Here is a 22400-nt window from a genome sequence, read left to right on the forward strand (position 1 = left end):
GCGAACGCCCATTGTCGCGCGTTCCCGCTGAAGTCTATGTATGGGAACGTGCGACAAGACGCCCCAAAGAAGCTCCTGTACTTCTTGGGGCGTCGGGCGTTTTACAGCGCGTAGGAACGCGCTGTAAAACGCTCAGGTCTGAACCCAGCGTTAGTCCAGGGGCACGGCGAAATAGCGGAAGGACGGATCCGACAGGGTGAACAGCCTGTCAGATCCGTCCTGCCACAAGTGTGAAAGTAGCCTAAGATGTTGGATGTGTACCAGTTTGCTGTCAGTTTCCAACAGTAACTAGGAGAACTGTCCACGCAGCTCTATTATTTAGTACAGGACGCAATTCGGGATGAGTACAGTTGAGTAATGCTACGTATTTACAGAAGTTACTTGACCGTTTTTGTAGATGAATTCTATATATTAACTCTAAAATGGGCCTTGTGTTGCCTGTACCTTTCAGGTTCATGGAGATCATCTATGGTAGATTAAAGGTGTTTAATATCGATGACTTATCCTCATCGATAACTGATGGTTAGGGGTCCAGCGCCCCTGCCGATGAACTGTTTGAAGAGGCCGCGGTGTTCCGTTGAGCATCGCAGCTTTCTCTGCTTCCGAAGTACAGCGCCATCCATTGGATATCGGCTGTGCTGTGCTTGGTATTGCAGTGTCTAGGCCAAGCGACCAATGAACGTGACGTCACTGGCCTAGGAGCACTGCGGCCTCTTTAAACAGCTGATCGGCAGAGGTGTCGGGAATCGGATCTGCCGATCAGGAATTGATGACCAATCCTGACGGTAGACCATCAATATCAGAATCCCAGAAAGCCCCTTTAAAATCTTCTTCCTCTAATGTAGGATTGTCTGTCTCTCTTTTTTTGCAATTTTGTGTTTGGCTGATGTTTTGGTTGTCCACCATCTTCACACTTTAGAATTGCGGCCACACGGGAGGATGAACTTCCCACAGAGAGACGAGAGAAGCATGAAAGTGCAAGAACAACTTCGGAAGAAATTAAAAGACCGTCAGATCAGCAACCACAACAACAACAAACTGCACAGCCCACCCTCCTCCCCCCACAAAGCACACATTGCCGCCAATTCACACATGCAAAACGGATACACCAAGGGTCAGCACCTCCCTGGGGGGCCTATTAAACTGAAGCAAGCAACTCGAATACGGGGCAGTCCACCTGCAGAGAATGAATCTGGAGGTATGTTGTGCTCGCCATGTCTTTTCTTACGGTAACATGCACATAGATGAAAAGGGCTAGATTGACTCCTGTATGTAAGGGTAAATATCGTCATGGGGTAGCGGAATCTCCTTCCTTTGTTTTTGTGCCTTCCGGGACTTTGCCAGCTCTGTTCTAAGTATAGGTGCGGGTATCAGGGCCGGGACCCACATCTATCAGATATTGGAGGCATATCCTAGTGATATGCCTCCAATGTTTGAGATAGTACAACCCCTTTAAGGTGACCATACACATTAGATGAATATTGGCCAAACCTGCTGATTTCAGCACAACCTGTCAAACATCTAAGGTGTTTAGGGTGGTTGCCTCATCCCCAGAGAGTGAATTTGAGGGAAAAGAAGAGTCAGACATGTTGGATTTCAACATGTTTGATCCTTTATTCTCACAAGAGATATGCACAAGAGAACCCCTCTCACTATTAAGAACACATCCATGCTTGGCTGAGCGCAGCTTGCATATTTAGTTGGGGGTCAGAAGGAACAGCTGTCCACCAGAATGGCGTTCGAACAACCATTCAAGGGAAGATCCTCTACTGCTGTTGCTGGCATTCCTACAATGACACCCCCCCCCCCCCCCCCCCCCCCCCCGTGATTTTGGTAGTGAGTAAATGGACATAAATTAACAATTATTTTGGAACGGTCAGTTTCTTTCACAGTATAAGATGATGTGAGATTAAGACGTCAATCCATCATCCTTAGACCTCCATGGTATGTTCATAGAGGGGATCTCTGTGTTGTATCTCATCCATATGGACTAGTAGGCAGAGACCATCCCTGCAGCTGAGGTCCGCTCGCTTCATATTTCTCTATTGGCTTTCAGCTAACATCTGCCCAAAAACCATTTGCTGGAAGAAAAAAAAGTAGCAGAATTGAGGGCAAAAAATATGTGACCCTCCATTTCAGGAGAAAAAAAAAATTCACGTTAACTTGGGACCTAACACACCAGACGCTTACCTGGTGACCCCCTTTTTCATCAGTTCAGTTGCAGATCAGTCTATTCCTAGGCTCCTCTGCAGTCATTCGAGGTGGCCACAAGCACTTCTCGGACTACCTGATGCACCCTGTGAATTTGATAGCCCAAGACACTTCTTCCTGTCCTTGGATTGGCCAGCGCTGGTCATGTGAGCAATGCTGGCCAATCCAAGAGCAGGGCTGGACAAACAGGAAGTGTCTTGGTCTCCTTGATGCGGTGTGCATCAGGTAGTCTCGGAAGCAGTTCAGCTATCTTGGATGACAGAGGGGTCGGATTTGGCAGATTTGCTGCTGAAAAGATTAAAAGGAAGGCACCAGGTAAGTGTTCTGTTTGTTCCCCAGTTGATGATGTGTTTTTTTTTTTGTTTTTTTTTTATGAACCAAGGTTTCCTTTGAAGGTGTTTTTCAAGTGTTTTTTTTTTTTTTTTTCACTGATAATTTATCCTCTGGATAGTATCTGATTGTGGGGATCCAACACACGGGACCCAAGCCGATCAGCTGTTTGAGAAAGCATTGGAGCTTGCAGTAGCGCCGCAGCCTTCTCCCTCCTCGCCCAGAACAGCGCCGTACATTGTATAGCAGCTGTGCTTGGTATCGCGCTCAGCCCAATTCGCTTTAGTGGTTCTGAGCTACGGCTAGGTCACGTGACTGATGAACGTGACAGCACATGACCTAGGAAAAGCTGGAGAAGGCTGCAGCGCTACTGCGTGTGCTGCTGACTTCTCAAACAGCTGATCGGCAGTGGTCCCGGGTGTTGGACCCCTACCAACAGATACTGAAGACGAATCTAGAGGATAGGTCATCAGTAAAAAAAAAAAAAAAACACTTTGAAAACCCCTTTAATGCACATATGAACATCACTTCGTACTTGTTTGCGTCATGTGTATGCAGTGAATGACCTTTTAGTGCTCTTCTGTGGAAATGCACAATGCTTGGCAACACTAATCCAGGATATGCAACAGGACACTGGCCCAACCATCGCTGTGCCCAAGGAGGAAGCGCGGAATCGGATTTTCAGGATGAATAATTACTTATGTTGTGCAATACTGGGTTCTTGCATCATTCCTCTCCTCAGATGGTGATAAAGTGCATAGAGTATGCAAATACTAGTTCCCAACAGATTAGAGAAGAACATCTGTGCGTTTTGCCGGTCCCCCTCGCTGTTAAATCAATACCAGTTGGCGGTTTCTTAAAAGCTTTCGATAAAAATAAACCCATCGAACAAGTTTGGCCGGTAGGCCCACTGTGCGTGCGGAGGGTTCATGACCTATTTTCTTTCTTTCTTAGCTGGAGAAGCAGAACCTAAAAAGCTACAAGATTTAAACCCCAGCATGACCAAGCCGTTTGTAAGTATATTCTACACCTGCGAGGGTGGTGGCTTTTCTGGAAGCCTGTGGACTTTGTGGAGCTCAGTCCATCTAAGGTTTCTGCAGAAGTGGATATAACTGCAAGCATATCTCGCACAGATTGTTTATGCAAAGGGATAACTTGGGTGAACGTGCACTTAGATAGTAGGGAACTGCAGAAATCTTACACTTGCCATTATGATAGTGGAAGGGCCTTCTGAGAAATGAGGTTCTTCAGCACCTCCCTGCAGGTCCATCCATTGAAACAAACTGTGCACTGGCACCCAGTTCATGATGAACCCAACATTGGTTTTGTGTAACCCTGCAGGTTAATTTTCTGAATATTCCCAATGGTAAAGAGAGAAAGTACAGGGATGGCCAACCTGAGGCTCTCCAGATGTTGCAAAACTACAACTCCTAGCATGCCCAGACTGCCAACAGCTATCAGCCTACTGCAGGGCATGGTGGGAATTGTAGTTTTACAACAGCTGGAGAGCCACAGGTTGGCCATGCCTCATATAGTAATCGTTCTAACAAAGCTAGAACCAGCCCTGTACCTCACATGGATCCAGAGATCTCACCATTCATTATTCCAATTGTTCTTCTAGATCTATTTCAGGCTGGAAACTCAAGGGTCATGTCCTTTCTCAGGGCCGTTCCCTGTCTTCTGCAGCTCTTTCCCTATAACTGCCACAGCTTCTAACAGAAGATTTGGCTAGTGACAGTGAAAGATTTAAACTGAGCGTGTGCGACCACCTCAGTGCGGTCGACAAGAAAGAATAAAAAGAACAAACTGCAGGTGGCGCTCTACAGATACATTTTATTGAATAGTTCTTTGGCTATACAAAATTTTTAATTGCATACAATTGCAAAAGTATTCAGATCCAGGTGCCATATTATTTTCGTGCCACAATCCCTTTAAGAGCTGGAAAGGTATAACATAAACTAACCAAAAAGTGCTCCCTGTGTCAGACTGTGCAGGGACACATCCCCAGCTGGTAACACCCAGTTGTACCTTTTGGTCAAAAGCTTCTAGAAGGAATAATAGAGGAACGAGACAGAACAGTGTCCTAAGAATAAATGCTCCAGAATTGTCATTTCATGTACAATACAATTATTTACTAGTATGGATACGGCAGGAGAAGCGCCTGGTCCTCCTTTAAAGGGATTGTGTGCACCTAGAAAAACAAGTCAGAAGTACAGAGATGAGGCTTCGCCTGAGCTATCGGACCAGTTCCCAGGCGGGACTCTGTGATTTTATGTAATTTGCAGAGTTGCAGGTTTTCTGTTTCCCTTCTGGGAATTGATCTGATGTCTAATGTGAAGCCTTATCTCTGAACGTCTGACAGCTCCTAAACACTTATTTAAGGCAGATTCTTATCAGTTTGATAAGAATATAGCTCTAACTAGTGTTTGAGTGGTCACATACCTGCTACTCTGCAAGTACTCAGAAGCTGACAGCTGTACTGGGAAAATGGCTGGACATGGACAAATAAAAAAATAGATTTTTAGGCCAAAATGAGTAGAATGCAATAATAAAAATGTCTCTAGCCTTTATATATATATATATATATATATATATATATATATATATATATATATATATATATATATATATTTTTTATTATACTATATTAATCCTAAAAGCTTAGCAATGTTGCAGACCAGCATAAGAGGCCCTATGCTTGGTACATTGTTGACAGGGGGATGAATGGGACATTTCTGCGCAGTGCGGAGTATGCCTCATCTGGATGAGTCCACAGTTATACCCAGTCTCGCGTGGTCTTCTGTGTAGCTTGCGGCATTATCTGAAATCTGACCCAGTCAGAGGGCTGCATTATGTGAGGAGGGTATTCGAGGACACGTAGTTCATTGAAATAACATTACATCACTGCATTAACAATGCATACTTGTGTGACACTTCCTGAATAACGACTTTCATTCTCCTTGGGGTCTCTCCCCGGATATAGTCCGCCAATCCGTAGACCTTTCTTTTAACACACATCTTGAATTTTGTCAGCCACCTAAATGAAGATGTAAAAAAAAGTGCCTACAAATGCAATGAAAATGACATAAAAGTGCATTAAAAAAGTAATATTTTTATTTTTTGGTTCCACCGTAAATGTTCAAAGACTTTACTGGATTATTTTCTCTTTTTGACTCGTACATCTAGTAGAGATGGTGTAAGGAAAGGTTATGTCCATTGATCCCTAAGAGTCGTGCGATCTTCTGCGAATGAGATTATGTAACCGCATGCTTTAACGCTTTCTTACCTAATCCTTTTTTTTATAGATCTCCAACTTGGAAGCGAGGTCTGCTGTGTTGTCTTGGAGTGTGCAGATCACCTCCCCGAATCGCGAGAGTCCCACCAACCACTTACCAGGGGCCTTCATGTATGAGGTGACCGTATCCAACAGCGGCAAAAACGGAAAGTTCAAGCCCGCTTACTCGTGAGTAGTCATTCAACCTGAGAATCGGGAATGGCGGGAAGCTATATGCACTCTTCATGCTGTGCTCTCAGAATGGGAGAAAAGGTTTCTCCGTTATGGGGGAATTATCTCCAGTGCATATCTTTAACCCCTTATTGACTAGACAATTTTTATTTAAATTAGCACTCCTTTTTTCCTTTTATTTGGGCAGAATAAAAAAAATATATATTTTTTTAATTCTAGCTTTTTATTCTTTACATTTGCAAATGGGCATTAAAATAAATGATTAAAATTGGTTTCTTAATTTGTCTCACATTTCTATATATGATGGGTATAGCCTCACGTCAATGGGGATGCTGATTTTATTTTCTTTTAACTTAAAATATATACTGTGTATGTGTGTGTGTGTGTGTGTGTGTGTGTATAGACACAGACACACACACACACACTTTTTCATAAGTGGCTGGGTTACAAAGTAAGCAGCCCCTCTGGTGATAAGTCACTTGCAGAGGTGAACTTGGTCTGCCCAGAAACACCCAGCGATCACATGGTCCTAGAGGCAGCGGTATTGTTACTTCTTGTATTCACTGCTTAGCACTCGTTGAGAGAAATGTCAGCAGGAAAAAAAAAAGCAGAAGCGGTAATCAACTGCTTCTGTCGTCTTCTCTGTTCGGAGACAGCCGGGCACCTGACCTGCTCCTGCTAGACTGCAGGAGCTCGGTATGAAGCCCAGCACCATGTGCCATATGTGTACAGCGCATGGTCATTATTAGATTAATAATTAAAGATGAGCGAAATTCCGCTTATGAAATTAGTTCACACTTCGTTTGGTAGTAAAAGGTGAATTGCGTTATGGATTCTGTTACCACGGACCATAACGCAGTTCTAGGGGTGGGCGATATGCGATATAAATTTGTGCCACGATATGGATTTTGTGTATATGGCCTATATCGCCGGACAGATCCCCCCCCCCCCTCCCCTAAATGGGGGTGCCATCCACAGATTCCCCCCCCCCCCCTCCCCTAAATGGGGGTGTCATCCACAGATCCCCCCCCTCCCCTAAATGGGGGTGCCATCCACAGATCCCCCCACCCCCTCCCCTAAATGGGGGTGCCATCCACAGATCCCCCCCCCCCCCTCCCCTAAATGGGGTGCCATCCACAGATCCCCCCCCCCCTCCCCTAAATGGGGGTGCCATCCACAGATCCCCCCCCTCCCCTAAATGGGGGTGCCATCCACAGATCCCCCCCCCTCCCCTAAATGGGGGTGCCATCCACAGATCCCCCCCCCCCCTCCCCTAAATGGGGGTGCCATCCACAGATCCCCCCCCCCTCCCCTAAATGGGGGTGCCATCCAGATTCTCCCCCCCCCCCCTCCCCTAAATGGGGGTGCCATCCACAGATTCCCCCCCCCTCCCCTAAATGGGGGTGCCATCCACAGATTCCCCCCCCCCCCCTCCCCTAAATGGGGGTGCCATCCACAGATTCCCCCCCCCTCCCCTAAATGGGGGTGCCATCCACAGATTCCCCCCCCTCCCCTAAATGGGGGTGCCATCCACAGATCCCCCCCCCCCTCCCCTAAATGGGGGTGCCATCCACAGATTTCCCCCCCCCCCCCCGCCCCCTCCCCTAAACGGTGCCATCTACAGATTCCCCCCCCCCCCCTCCCCTAAACGGTGCCATCCACAGGGCATCTGTGGATGGCACCGTTTAGGGGAGGGGGCTCAGCTCCCTGCTGTTGTGTGCACAGGGCAGCAGGGAGAGTGTAAAGTCCTATTCACCCTAATAGAGCATATCTTAAAATTATATCGCAATATAGATTTTAGGCCATATCACCCACCCCTACGCAGTTCTATAACGGAATGCCTTTAGAGGCATTCGTTATTCATTCCTTCTTAATAGAAGTCTATAGGCTGAAAAACGGATCCGTCCCATTTCCGTTATACAGGAGAGGACTCCCCTGCGTAACAGAAATGGGACGGATACGTTTTGCAGCCCATAGACTTCTATTATGATGGAATGAATTACGGATTGCCTCTAAAGGCATTCCGTCATAGACTTGCGTTATGGTCCGTGGTAACAGAATCCATAATGCAATTCACCTTTTACCACCAAACGAAGTGTGAACAGATTTCAAAATCCGAAATTCGCTCATCTCTATTAATAATCACTAAAGGTACAAATGATTGTATGCTCCATGTATAGGTCTTCCCCCTCTCCTTTTTCATGTAACCCCCGTCTCTATCTGGGGTAATCCTTCTGCAGGAACAGCCTTTACCCTCTCTTCTATCTGCAGTGGAAACCCGGCCTTGATGACGAGCGAGTATTCCGTGCGGGTGCAATGCGTGATGCGAACGCATTGCGCCCGCACGGAATCCGGAAACATTCATTTCAATGAGTCTGTGTACATGTGCGTTGGTTTTCACACATCACTTGTGCGTTGCGTCAAAATCGCAGCTTGATCTATATGCTGCGATTTTGACGCACGCTGGCCCCATAGAAGTGAATGGAGCTGCGTCAAAATCGCATCCGCAAGCAAGTGCGGATGCAATGCACTTTTCATGGATGTTGAATTATATACATTCAGTTTTTTATATCAAAACGCATTTCACCCGCGCGATGAAAACTGAACGCGATCACAAACAAAACTTAATGTACTTTCTTGTGAAATCACACATTTTCACTGAACGCGTTCACACCGCATCCAAACCTAATCCGCACACGTTCGTCTGCAAGGGGCCGTAGGCCTTCTTCACACGTTCTCGGAGGCCTGTATTATTCTTGGATAACCCTTTTAAAGTAAAATCTGTCCTCATGAAAAAAAAAATGCAACGAAAACCACAAAAGCCTGTGAAATCAGCCTTAAAGTTTGTCTATAGTGGTGATGCACAACCTGAAGCCCTCCAGCTGTTGCAAAAGTACAACTCCCAGCAAGTCTGGACAGCCTACAGCTAAGAGGGCATGTTGGGAGTTGTAGTTTTGCAACAGCTGAAGGGCCGCAGGTTGGTTGGATATCCCTGGTCTATAGGATAGGCCGTTACTTTCTGTTCTCTGTGGGTCTGACCGCCACCGATCCTGAGCTCTGGTTTAGCGGTGTCCCCTCTTCTAAGTTGTCCCTGCAGAGCAGCACTCCAGGAAACAGTAACCCGGCCCCGTTCACTTGAGTGGAGCTGTGTTGCTGTTTAAAAAGGACACCAGAGGCAGTGGTAAACCAGCGCTGCGCCTGCTTTCTTCGGACCGAGGGGATGTAAAGGGTCAAACACAATCTTAAAGTGATATTCCAACACCTTTTTAGCTATGGTCTTAAATAACTGAGAAGTATGGGCATGTATGTTACCTGCCTTTAGTAAATGGTTATGCTTTTTGTTTTTCAGAGGAGATGCTACAATGTGCACGCTCACAGACCTGCGGCCAGCAACAGACTACCATGTAAGGTATGTGCAGTGCGACTTTGACTAGGAGTGTCTTGCATAGATAGCAAGTTATCTTATAATCTATGGGGCCATAATCTGCAGATTTTGGGGAATTTGGAGGAGGAAAACTTAAAGGGCCAAGTTGTTATTTTTTTCTAAAGGCAGGTTAGCCTTTACAATAACAACAAAAAGCTTACATTCACGGTCTTGAACCCTCTGTTCCTGTGCTGCCACTTTATTCCCTCCACCTTGCTTTGCCTTCCTGACTGCAGCAGTGACATGCCTGTATACTGCATTAGACCGCTGGAGCCAATTACTGGCCCCTGCAGTCACATGCCCTATATCCCTGAGGCCATTGCTGAAACCAAAAACATGACATCATGTTGCCTCGGGCCGGGGCTCTGGGCCCGCCTGTTGCCTCGGGCCGGGGCTCTGGGCCCGCCTGTTGCCTCGGGCCGGGGCTCTGGGCCCGCCTGTTGCCTCGGGCCGGGGCTCTGGGCCCGCCTGTTGCCTGGGGCCGGGGCTCTGGGCCCGCCTGTTGCCTGGGGCCGGGGCTCTGGGCCCGCCTGTTGCCTGGGGCCGGGGCTCTGGGCCCGCCTGTTGCCTGGGCCGCCTGTGCCTGGGCCGGGGCTCTGGGCCCGCCTGTTGCCTGGGGCCGGGGCTCTGGGCCCGCCTGTTGCCTGGGGCCGGGGCTCTGGGCCCGCCTGTTGCCTGGGGCCGGGGCTCTGGGCCCGCCTGTTGCCTGGGGCCGGGGCTCTGGGCCCGCCTGTTGCCTGGGGCCGGGGCTCTGGGCCCGCCTGTTGCCTGGGGCCGGGGCTCTGGGCCCGCCTGTTGCCTGGGGCCGGGGCTCTGGGCCCGCCTGTTGCCTGGGGCCGGGGCTCTGGGCCCGCCTGTTGCCTGGGGCCGGGGCTCTGGGCCCGCCTGTTGCCTGGGGCCGGGGCTCTGGGCCCGCCTGTTGCCTGGGGCCGGGGCTCTGGGCCCGCCTGTTGCCTGGGGCCGGGGCTCTGGGCCCGCCTGTTGCCTGGGGCCGGGGCTCTGGGCCCGCCTGTTGCCTGGGGCCGGGGCTCTGGGCCCGCCTGTTGCCTGGGGCCGGGGCTCTGGGCCCGCCTGTTGCCTGGGGCCGGGGCTCTGGGCCCGCCTGTTGCCTGGGGCCGGGGCTCTGGGCCCGCCTGTTGCCTGGGGCCGGGGCTCTGGGCCCGCCTGTTGCCTGGGGCCGGGGCTCTGGGCCCGCCTGTTGCCTCGGGTAATATTTATGATAATGCTTATATTCATTTTTGCCTTAGAGTTACTGCCACATGTCCACCTTTAGAGGGATCCATCTCTGAATTAGTGAGTTTTACTACGGAAAGCTGTGAGCCGGATTCACCAGCCCCGCCAAGACTCATTAACAGAAGTCGAAATTGTTTGAACCTACAGTGGAAGGTCTGTATGTCTGTGTCTTCATTTCTCTTAGTTCGGACATTCTGTAAACTGTACTTCAGATACTATTGATGCTTTTTTTGTGATATATCTTTATATTCTTACTTTCAGGCCTCTAATGACAATGGATCAAAAATTAATGGCTACCTTTTGGAATGGGATGAGGTATTGGACTGTTATATATTTTTTAGCATCTCTTCATTAAAGGGAGGAAAACCTTATGTAACCAGGCACAATGTCTTGTAGGGGTAGCAAGCCTGGATGTAATGAGGCTTCTCACTTAGTGATTTGTTGCTTCTTTCTGGAGAAAAAATACTTTTAATCCATATGCAAAAGAGCAATTGAATGCATTGAGGGCTGTGCTCTGTGCACCCTTGCTCTTCTCGCTTCCTTTTCCAGACCCTCTTCCTCCTCCTTGATTGACAAAGCCGGGCAAGATGACTACGGAGGAATCTGGCTCTGTCAATAAATGAGAGGAAGAGGGGCTGGCAAAGGAAGCCGGAGGAGCAAGGGTGCACAGACTGACTTGGGCCCGCCCTCTGTGCACTTGACTGCTCATTTGCATGTAGATTAAAGCAACAAATTGGTAAGTGAAGGGTATCATTACATTGCTGAGGAATTGGGGGGGGGGGGGACGGGGACTTGGCAAGACTCTTACTCCACAGACGTGGCATAATAAAGTCACATATACCATCATTTGCGAAGTGCTCAGAAAATTAGCGTGGCTTAGTGGGACGGATGGGACCTCCGCTGGAGGTTCTTTATGTAAATAAGGGCTTCAGTGTACTGAGGGTTGTGGCCAACATAGGAAAGCTGAGGAGCCCTGAGTGGCTAGGTTCTACCCCTTGGTGCATTGTAGCCCTCATTTGCATAAATAATTAAAGTGCTTAATGTAAAAAAATGAACATGAGACATCATATAGCACATGACGATCCCTTTCTAACAAAGCTGGAACCAGCCCTGTACCTCACATGGATCCAGAGATCTCCTCATTCATTGCTCTGCTAGATTTATATCAAGCCCGTGCTCTCCCTATCACTGAGCATGTGCGGCCTTCTCAGTTAGCAGGTAAAAAAAAATAAGGAAAAGTACAAACAGCAGGTGGCGCTATACAGATACATTTTATTGAATAACTCGGCTGTACAAATTTTTAATTAAATGCAATTATAAAAGGATTCAGATCCAAGTGCAGTTTGAAAACTGTAGAGTATTTTTCGTGGGACAACCCCTTTAATTTAATTTTTTTTTCTCAGTAATGCCACAACCAGTTTTCAGAAGACTGGTATCGTGTTAATCAGCAGGATCAACCCTACCAGTCAACATATTTGCTTTATTGGGGTTGGCCCTGCTGACAGGTGCTCTTTAATATCGCTTGTGTGCACAAGCCCTTAGTGTATTGGACATCTGTACTATCTGCTTTCGTGGTCAGGGACATAGATCTGCAGGGAGTGGAGGAGCTGTTTGAGGGCCTTTTGGCTAGTGACTACCTAGTGGGATATGTTTGGGGTTGCGTTCAAATTGGCAATAATTATATAGTTTTGGAAGAACGGAAAGTTTTATTTCTTTTAGACATCATCATAAGGAGCAAGTATAACGGTCTCTCTTGTTTGCAGGGGAAACATGGACCATACAGAGAATGCTACTTTGGTCACCTTAAGCAATACAAGTTAACAAAGCTGTCTCCATCCACAAAGTATGCCTTCAGAATAGCAGCCAAAAATGACATTGGGATGAGGTAAGACGAATTTATGGTGATGTCTGGCCATCTCTTAAATGCATCACCTCCTGTGTGCCCTGCTGCGGCGGCGGCGAAAGTCCAAATTCCTCATATTGCTTCACTTTAGTCTTTAGTTTTAGCCCCTGTACACCTTTTAAAGGGGTTGTCCAGGTTCAGAGCTGAACCTGGACAGCCCTCCATTTTCACCCAGGCAGCCCCCCTGACATGAGCATCGGAGCAGTTCATGCTCCGATGCTCTCCTTTGCCCTGCGCTAAATTGCACAGGGCAAAGGCATTTTTCTGAGTTCCGGTGACGTACCGGGGCTCTCCATGAGGCTGACAGGAACCCCGGTGACGTCACCGGCACTGATGGGCGGGATTTGGCTCTGCCCTAGCCAGTAAAACGGCTAGGGCAGAGCTAAAGCCCGCCCCTCAGAGCCGGTGACGTCACTGAACGCACCGCTGGGCGGAAGTTACCGCCCGGCAGTGTGTTATTGAAAACACAAGAGCCCGTGAGATGCTCCGATGCTAGGCTCAGGGGGGCTGCCGGGGTGAAAATAAGGGTATGTCCGGGTTCAGCTCTGAACCCGGACAACCCCTTTAAGGGGCCTCTATCCCTTAGTTTGGAGGCTAGCCCCTCTATCCCTGTCAGCTCTTTTGCATTCCCCATGCAGCAATGCTGGTGAATCTTTTCCAAAAACACTTTGTATATCGTTCCTCTGTTATTCCTCATGTAAATGAGTGTTTTGCCATAACCATTTCTCCTGTCAATAGGGTGTGTCCTTACACAGACACCATCGGCGCTGATTTGTGTAGGGACATGCTGCTACGATAATATATTGATGCCATTTCAGGAGTAATAGCTGAGGAACAACACAGATTCCAAAAAATAAAATAAAGCTGTCATGTCAACTGCTTGCCTTCCCCATATAATAGCATGGGCTACATCTTTTCATAAAACGGTGTCGTTCCGCTGGTTTTCCTGCCAGAAATTATGAATGAATTTCCAGCAATCCGCGATAAAGGCTCTTGCGGTTATTACTTGTGTTGAGCTAACTTGTGTTTTTAAGTCCGGCGTCTAAAGTTCGGGTTATCGAAGAATCGCGTTATGGATTCTAAATTCCGTTATGGTCCGTGGTAGCGGAATCCATAACACAATTCTTTGATAACCCGAACTTTAGACGCCGAAGTTAAAACACAAATTCGCTCAACACTAGTTATTACCAGTTGGGGGCGTGTCCTTGCACAGTCTAACATTATCCAATCAGTGCTGCCAGTGCCAGACTATGCAGGGACCTTCCCCCGGCACTGGCGCACTGATTGGATAATGTTAGACTGTGCAAGGGACACGCCCCCAACTGGTAATAACTAGTGTTGAGCGAACTTGTGTGTTAAGTTCGGCGTCTAAAGTTTGGGTTATTAAAGAATCACGTTATGGATTCCGCTACCACGGACCATAACGGAATTTAGAATCCATAACGCAATTCTGCGATAACCCGAACTTTAGACGCCGAACTTAAAACACAAGTTAGCCTGCCCCCCCCCCCGCCTAATTGGACTTTAACTGCAAACTGCTGGCGATTCATTTATAAACGTCTAGAAGGAATAATAGAGGAATGACAGAACATTGAGTCACCACCGTAGATTTTTCCAGTGTTATTCCATGGAAAATTCAAGCAGTTACTAAAACAGACCTGTGTGAAGAGCCGGCGGGCCGTCTTTGAGTTTGTTATAGGATTGCTTGGACGATCTCCTTTGCTATGGGACCCTAAGTAACTCCTGTATTTCTCTTTCAGTGGTTTCAGTGACGCAGTGGTATACTACACAGCAGGAAGCGTGCCAGCCGCACCCCCTCCGCCAAGGCTTAGGCAAGCTGGTATCACTTGGCTCTGTTTAGAATGGAGTCCACCCAATGATATGCCCTCAGATGAAACACTAACCTATATCCTGGAAATGGAAGAGGAAGGCTCGGTGAGTGGCCAGCTCTGATTTTACGAGCAAAGCTCAAAGGTTTGTGCAGTGCTACAGCATTGATGAGATAATCCGCATTAGATCGGTGGGGGGCCGACTTCCGGGAACCCCTGCTGATCAGCTGTATGCGAGCGCTGCGTTCTCATTGCTGTTAAAGTGCTGCGACTGATCGTCCCAATGCTACTGGCTGGACAGCACTCGGAGGGGGTCGCAGGAGCCAGACGCCTCCACCGATCTGATATTGAATCCCTCATCAATATCGTATGACTGCACAGCCCCTTCTAATGGTGTCTGCCTCTCTCAGCCACCGTGCCTTCATTGTATTGCAGTTTTGCGTTGCCGGATTATTGGATGCCACATCAAAGGCCTTTAAACATCATCTTATTATTTTTTTATATAGGGTTATGGCTTCAAACCTAAACAGAACAGTGAAGACCTCACATGCACTTTAAGAAACCTGAGAAGGAATACGTTATACAAGTTTAGGGTATGTTGTATTAGATGCAGTTTTGCATTGGATGTTTGTGTTTTGTTATCTGTACAATCTTTGGATATGGTCGGTTTTTTAAAAATAAGATAACCGCTGGGGAGGATTCTGATGTGTGTCCTGTAGACATGGAAGAAAGAAAACTAACACCCTGGGGCGTAGCTATAGGGAAAGCAGGGGAAGCGGCTGCTTTGGGGCCCTGACCCCGAAGGGGCCCATTCAGGAGCAGGAGGAGGACTAAAGGATTTTGTCAGGGCCCCTCAACAGTATTACACAATGATATGATATACAGTGGAAGTATAGACGGATGGAACAGCTGCCGGGCCTGGTCTGGGAGAGCGATCTTTACTAGCCACAGGAATGGGGGCGGCATGATAGGAAGGGGTTGCGAAAAAATTACTGGGGGGGGGGGGGGCATTCAAAAATTTGCTGTGGGGCCCAGTCATTCTTAGCTACGCCCCTCCTAACACCAGTGATTTCAGAACATTGTGTCGGGCTCATACGTGGTCACACTAGGTGGCGCTATGTTTGCCAGTGCACATACCTTATAAAGATGTTGTGCAGGGTTTTTCATAGGTAGGTCCCCCATATCACATCACGGGGGTCCGACATCCCTGACCGATCAGCTCTTTGAAGAAGAGGGGGGGGTGCTCCATGCGAGTCCTGCTTGCTCTTCATTACACTACATGTCGTCTCCCCTGTAGTGGTGGTGGTGTAATTACAAGTACTTCCTGAGACGGCATGCAGTGTAATGAAGAGGAAGCAGCACTCGCATGGAGCTCCGGCTTCTCTTCAAACAGCTGATCGCCGGGGGTGCTGGGTGTCGGACCCCCGCCCATCTGATGACCTATCCTGAAGATAGGTGATTAATATAAAACCCCTCCACAACCCCTTTAAAGCTAGCATGAACTTCTTTTCCCAAAACGGTGAGCTTATTGCATGTCCCCCTGTTTCATGAACTTCTTTGGCTCCTCAGGTCTTTGCAGTAAACAGTGAAGGCAGAAGTAGTCCGAGTGATATTGTAGAATACTCCACTTCCCCTGATAAACCCGGACCCCCGTGTAAGCCGAGCACAAAAGGCAAAATCCATGCGCAAAGTGTAAAGATCATGTGGGGTGAGTCTGAGTATTCGGCCGTCGGTGCGGTTTACACCTTTTGGTTTTGTCCACTCCTCTCTAACCGGGATATTGTATTGCAGATGCCCCTAAAGACAACGGAGGCTCCGAGGTTATCAAATACTTCCTTGAAATGGCAGACAACATAAGTGGTGAGCAAAGTTTCTAAAGCCACATTGCAGTACTGCAGGGTAACAATATAGCTTGTACTTAAGAGTAAAAATGGTGAAAGGCAGGGAAGGGGTTAAAATAGTAAAAGAAGTTGTGCTCATCGGTTCAAATCCCCCCCTCAAACCCACCCAGCTTTCCCCTCGCTCCTTCGCCGCCACCCCAATCCTCCCCACCGTTACAGCCATGACATCATGTTTTTTTGCAGTGACGATGACATGTGCCTATGGGAAGTGACTGCTGCAGCCAATCGCTGGCTTAGCAGTATACAGGACGGCACAGTTGAGACCAGTGATTGGCTGCAGTCATATAAACAAAGCCCGGCCAGGAGGACCGGAGCGGCACTGCTGGAGCAGAGGGGATTTGAACCCATGAGTATAACACTTTTATTATTTTAACGCCTTCCCTGCCTATCGCCATTTTTTTAATTGATGGGAAAAGAAGAAATATGTTTGATATAGCTGTGTGAACAGGAACTAATATGTTCCCATTCACACACACAGTGAACTTGTGTTTGCTGTGGAAACTAACTGCAGCAGCCAAACCCTCCCTTGCCACAAAATGGGACCAATGCCTGATGTAATAAACGTGCTAGAATTCATGTATTTAGGAGCCAGACTTTCATGGATAGTTAAAGGGGCATTCCCATCTGGGACATTGATGGCACATCGCCAGGATATGCCATCAATGTCAGGTGCCGGTTCTCTGGCGCTCACTCCTGTTGCTGGAAAGGGGCCCCCAAAGTGAAGGGAGACTAGCCACACCTGCATAGCCCCTATGGTATATCCTAGCAATATGGCATCAATGTCCCAGATTGGAATGCCCCTATAACATTTTTGTAGTGTAGTAGTGTTTAATGTATCTGGGGTATTACTCGCTGTCCTCCACAATGGACTCTTATGGTGTCCTGCTGTGGGCCAGCTTGGTTCAATGACACCAGAACCCCCTCCCCATTATGCAGTTTTGCTGTTTGATTATAGGAAAGTACTGTATAATTCATATGTTTAGCGGATATATTATTCTATTCTCAGGAAAGGTCATTAATATGAGATCGTCGGGGATCTGACTCCCATGACCCCCTGCCAATCAGCTTCACGAAGCGGCCACAGCACTCCCTGAGCGCTTATGCCTCTTCCTAGACCGTGTGATGGTCACGTTTATCAGTTCCATGGCCTAGGCACAGCTTATCCCCATTAAAGTGAATGGGGCTGAGCTGCTGTACCAAGCCCTGCCACTCTACAACGTACGGCACTGTGCTTGGTGAGCTGTAAGGAGGCCGAGGCTCTCACAGGAGCGCTGTGGCCTCCCCCCAAACTGCTGATCCTGAGGATAAGTTATCAATATATAAATCCTGGAGAACCCCTTTAATGATTAATCATGCATTAACCCCTTAGTGACCACACACATTTTTTTCAAAATCGTGTTCCATGAGTTTAACTTTTTTTTTTTTTTTTTTTTCTTTCAACAATGTACCTGTATGAGGGCTTATTTTTTGCAGGACAAGTTATAGTTTTTAATGCACTATTTTGGGTACATATAATCATTGATTAACCCTAGCTGTCTAGCTTAAACCCCATTTGTATTGGTGGTCACTAATGAGCAAAGTTCTACTAGGTATTGGAATAAGAATAGTCGCAAACTATCCATCACTGACCTGCTTGTTGGTGGTTTCCAGAGATCAACAGACTTTATACATTGCACAGTACAAGTAAAGGTAGGTTCACGTCTGCCAGTGGTTCCAACAAAAAAAAAGGCCGAAATACCCCTCCATGCAGCAAAATGCTGGTGTCCCTCTGGAAACCCCATTATAGTGAAACAGATCTATAAGGAATGTGCTGGATCCGGCGATTCCGGTATTCTGTTCCATTGCTGGATCAGAATACTGGAAGGTAAGCGCAGATGTACGTGTAAAGGTTAGGGAGGTGTTGAGGCTTACACTTACAGACCGTATAGCCACTGTTCTTTGCTCTTAGCGACCCTTGACAGTACAATACTTTTTTTTTCCTCTTACAGGGAGTAAATGGGAGACCATGTACAATGGACCTTTTAAAGAACATGTGTGCGATCATCTCAGACCTGGTACTTCCTATAGGTTCAGGGTGTATTGCTCCAACATAGTGGGCTCCAGTCAGGTAAGTGGAATTTTACTGAGCTGTCAAAAACTGCTTTGGAATAACTAGTGTCATAGGAAATACCGTAATACTTGTGCATACACCCAAGTATCGGCAAAATAGGCTGGCTTGGCGGCAGTCACAGATTATTCCTGGGGTCCCAGCAGCTACTGGCATGGCCAGCCTGTATAGATAGTAGAGTCTGGTGCACTTCCTCAGAAAATGGAAATATAAAACAGCAGGACATATGTTCACTTTTATGTAGCATTATTATATATATATATTGTGGGGATTCGCTCTGGTCGGCAGGTTAGCGGACGCAGTATAGAGGCAACAACTAAGTCTTTGAATTAAACAGTTCAGTGTTTATTCACACATTAAGTAAATGACAAAACAAAAAGTCAGTTTTAGGGAAAACAGTCACCTTGTGATTCTGGTGTTCGTTCACACCATGCAGCAAAGAAGTCGTCCTTGGACAAAGCAGAATCCACCTGCTTTCACACCAACAAGGTAGCAGGCCTTAATCCAGGCCCAAACTCCCAGGTCCCAAAACAGAGACTGACAGAGCTCCACTGTCAGAGGAGTAATCTACTCACAGCTGACGCTGCTGGCTGGGTTTTTTATAGGCTAGTCAAGACCTGGCCTGGAATGTGGGGAGTAGTCACCAACCCAGGGCTTTGCCTACTCCCAGTAAGAGCCGTCCCGGATCAGCTATACAGCCATACTAAAATAGAAAAGTGTCAATCTACATTAGCTGCCGCTGACACCTGAAAATACCGGCTCTTACTTCACCCAGGAACCTCGGTGACACATACCTTCCGTCAACAACGGGCCCTTGCGACTTCCTAACACATGCAGAGTTTTTTTTTACTTCCACAACCCCTTTTAAAAAAGGTCGGGCACCTCTCCTGACCAGTCTGTTTTAATGAATGAAATAACAGTAATGGAGCATCTTTTTTAATAACAGTATTTTGCTATTGCTCCTCACTATTTGTTACTAAATGGGTTTTACCATTGCCCTCTATGTCCCTGCACAGTCTGACTGATTGGACAGTGTCATAGTGTGTAGGGACACCCCCCCCCCCCCCCCCCCCAACTGTCAGTGTATTCGTAAATTTCTAAGAGGAAGAGCATAGGAACGGTGCAGTGCAGAATTGACATTTCATGGGGAATATAAGTATTTAACAAAACAGAAAATAAAATAAAAATTATATTCTGAATATTTATTTTTTGCATGTTTTCTTTCTCCCCCTTTTAGATGTCTGATGTGTTAGTGGTCCAGACAGGCGTTGTTCCTCCAGGTCACTGCCACCCACCACGTTTAGCTGGAAAAGCAAAAGCCAAGGAGTTGAATCTGCAGTGGGGTAGGTTTCTTGTACATTGTGACTAAGCTGATGGGTCTGCAAGATGGAAAGATATTGAAGAGGTTGTCCATGGGATTAAAATTAAATTTTGGTAAATAAAAGGCGGCATACTCACCCTTTAAAGAGGCTCTGTCAGCAGGATCAACCTTATTAAACCAGACATATTGCCTGGTAGCGCTCATCATGCTGATTAAAACAATACTTTTCTTTTGCCTATTGTTATTCATATGCAAATGAGGAGGTTGGCACACCAGGGGGCGGGGCTGAATCCTTTGAGCACTGCTTTTGTAACATCCCTCTGCTCAGCACACTCCCCCTTCTCCTTGATTGACAGGACTAGACATCAGCATGGTGACGGCAGAGCTGTGTTCGCACACATACATATGCACTACTTACTATAGCCTTACCATAATGGGAAGCTAATATACATATTACTGCATATAAATAAAAAAGCAGCTATCCCTGGAGCTGTTTAACATACAGAAAAAAGATAAGATATCATTTTAATCAGCATGACGAGCTTTAGGCAGTATGTCTGGTTTAATAGGGTTGATTATGCTGACAGAACCTCTTCAACTGATCCCCAGCTGCTGCTGTTCGGATGCTCACGGAGTCCCCGCTGGTCTCTGCTCCCTAGTCCCATCTCGCAGTGCCCCATTAGTGCGTAGAGACGCCTGCTGAGGATGGAGATGGTGGGGAATGGTGAGGATGAATGACACCTTACCCATTATTGTTTATATCCCCATGGACAATCCCTTTAAAGCATTGAATAATGAGTCTGCTTTTCTGTGGCCGTTTTGTCTGTGCAGAGATTCAGAGGAGAGCGGAGACCGGCAGTGCTTGATTTTACATGCAAACTGCCTTTCAGCTCATGGAGTAGGAGTTCTAGTACTTCATTTACAGATGAATGCCATTTGTCCACGTTCAGACTCTGCAGCTTTGATGCAGATTCCACATTGAAAATACACAACAATTAATAGCACAATACGAGTGGATTTCAAATTATTCCCATTTTATTGAGGATGTTACCCTTTGCCCATGCAAATACCTCAAATACTTAAAGGGAACCTGTCACCGGGATTTTGTGTATAGAGCTGAGGACATGGGTTGCTAGATGGCCGCTAGCACATCCACAATACCCAGTCCCTATAGCTCTGTGTGCTTTTATTGTGTAAAAAAAAAAACTATTTGATACATATGCAAATTAACCTGAGATGAGTTCTGTCCAGGACTCGTGTCGCGTACAGGACTCGTGTCGCATACATTTGCATATGTATCAAATCTTTTTTTTTTTTTTTTTTTACACCATAAAAGCACACAGAGCTATGGGGACTGGATATTCTGGATGTGCTAGCAGCCATCTAGCAACCCATGTCCTCAGCTCTATACACAAAATCCTGGTGACAGGTTCCCTTTAACACATTTTTGCACAGCGAAAGGAAAATGCGTTGCAGACAACGGGCAATAAAATATGGAGTTTATACATTTTTCATAAGATCCAAAAGGTAGACGCACACTTGTCTTAGTGGTATCGTACTGTATTGGTGTTGCTTTCGTTTTACTAACAACCTTTTCTGTAGATGCCCCAGATGTAGACGGCGGCTCAGCAGTAACATCATATACTGTAGAGATGGCAAAATCCGAAGAGGATCGGGGCCCTGTCTTTCAAGGTCCTGACCTGGAATGCACAGTGAGCAACCTGCTTCCCGGCCAGACGTACTGCTTCTGGATAAAGGCTTCGAATAAAGCTGGGGTATGTGTTATATTGCACCGGACACCATTAGAATATGGCCGCACACAGAGGGGAAAGGTCCTCTGCTTAGCTTTCCAGTTGTGTGGATTTTGTTGTGAAAATTATCCAAATACAGGAGTAGATTCAAAACCAGTACGGGCTCATGCACACGAATGTATTTTCTTTAAGTGTCCATTCAGTTTTTTTTTTGGTTTGTTTTTTTGCAGACCGTGATGTGCAGACACATAAATGCGGAACCATTCATGTCCGTTCCGCAAAACAATAGAACATGTCCTATTATTGCCTGAATTGGGGAGAAAGATGTGACTGTTCTATTAGGAGCCAGCTGTTCCGTTCCGCAAAATACGGAATGCTCGCGGAAGTCAACCGTATTTTTTGCGGATCAGTGTTTTGTGGACTGCAAAATACATACAGGCGTGTGTATGAGCCCTAAATTAAACCTGATTTATGCAAGTTATAAAGATGCTGGATTGGGAGCAGGACAGGTAGTTCTGTATATATTACAAGTAGTCCATGCATCGGTACGAAACCGTATACTCCGCATGTAAAAGGAATTGATTAAAAACCCATCCAGTTTATTCTGTTGTAGCTCCTTTCCATCCTTTTTCATATACATTTTTTTTTCATTTCCTTGTTTAGTGTGGACCTTATTCAGAATCAGCGGAGTTCTGCACGGCACCCGGACCTCCAGAAAGATGCAAAATACCATTGATGATATGTAAGAGTCCAAACTGTGTGCTAGCAAGCTGGGAGGTGAGTAAAGATGGCACGGTTTTTAGTTATAAATACCTAATTCTTTTATTTAAAAAATTGTTTGCATTGGTCAATTCTGTATATAGTATTAGAGTCAAGTTAGGGGGAGGGGGTTAGGAAGCATATAAATTGTATATTTAAGGGGTG

At 46.8% G+C, this 22400-nt stretch overlaps 1 protein-coding gene across 2 annotated transcripts in view; it reads left to right on the forward strand.

Moving 5' to 3' along the window:
• The window catches only part of LOC122946263 (fibronectin type-III domain-containing protein 3A-like), an 85163-nt gene that overhangs the window by 50636 nt on the left and 12127 nt on the right, over positions 1-22400 (forward strand). For both annotated transcript variants that reach the window (XM_044305762.1, XM_044305763.1), the window contains exons 6-20: positions 920-1198; positions 3496-3554; positions 5847-6004; positions 9357-9416; positions 10679-10817; positions 10926-10979; positions 12428-12549; positions 14328-14502; positions 14903-14989; positions 15966-16104; positions 16188-16256; positions 18286-18404; positions 19642-19747; positions 21328-21500; positions 22140-22253. In XM_044305762.1, coding sequence (XP_044161697.1) covers positions 920-1198; positions 3496-3554; positions 5847-6004; positions 9357-9416; positions 10679-10817; positions 10926-10979; positions 12428-12549; positions 14328-14502; positions 14903-14989; positions 15966-16104; positions 16188-16256; positions 18286-18404; positions 19642-19747; positions 21328-21500; positions 22140-22253 — 1853 coding nt within the window. The remainder of the gene's footprint in view (positions 1-919; positions 1199-3495; positions 3555-5846; positions 6005-9356; positions 9417-10678; positions 10818-10925; positions 10980-12427; positions 12550-14327; positions 14503-14902; positions 14990-15965; positions 16105-16187; positions 16257-18285; positions 18405-19641; positions 19748-21327; positions 21501-22139; positions 22254-22400) is intronic.

This window comes from Bufo gargarizans, chromosome 9, assembly GCF_014858855.1.
Source record: "Bufo gargarizans isolate SCDJY-AF-19 chromosome 9, ASM1485885v1, whole genome shotgun sequence".
Taxonomy (NCBI): Eukaryota; Metazoa; Chordata; class Amphibia; order Anura; family Bufonidae; genus Bufo; species Bufo gargarizans.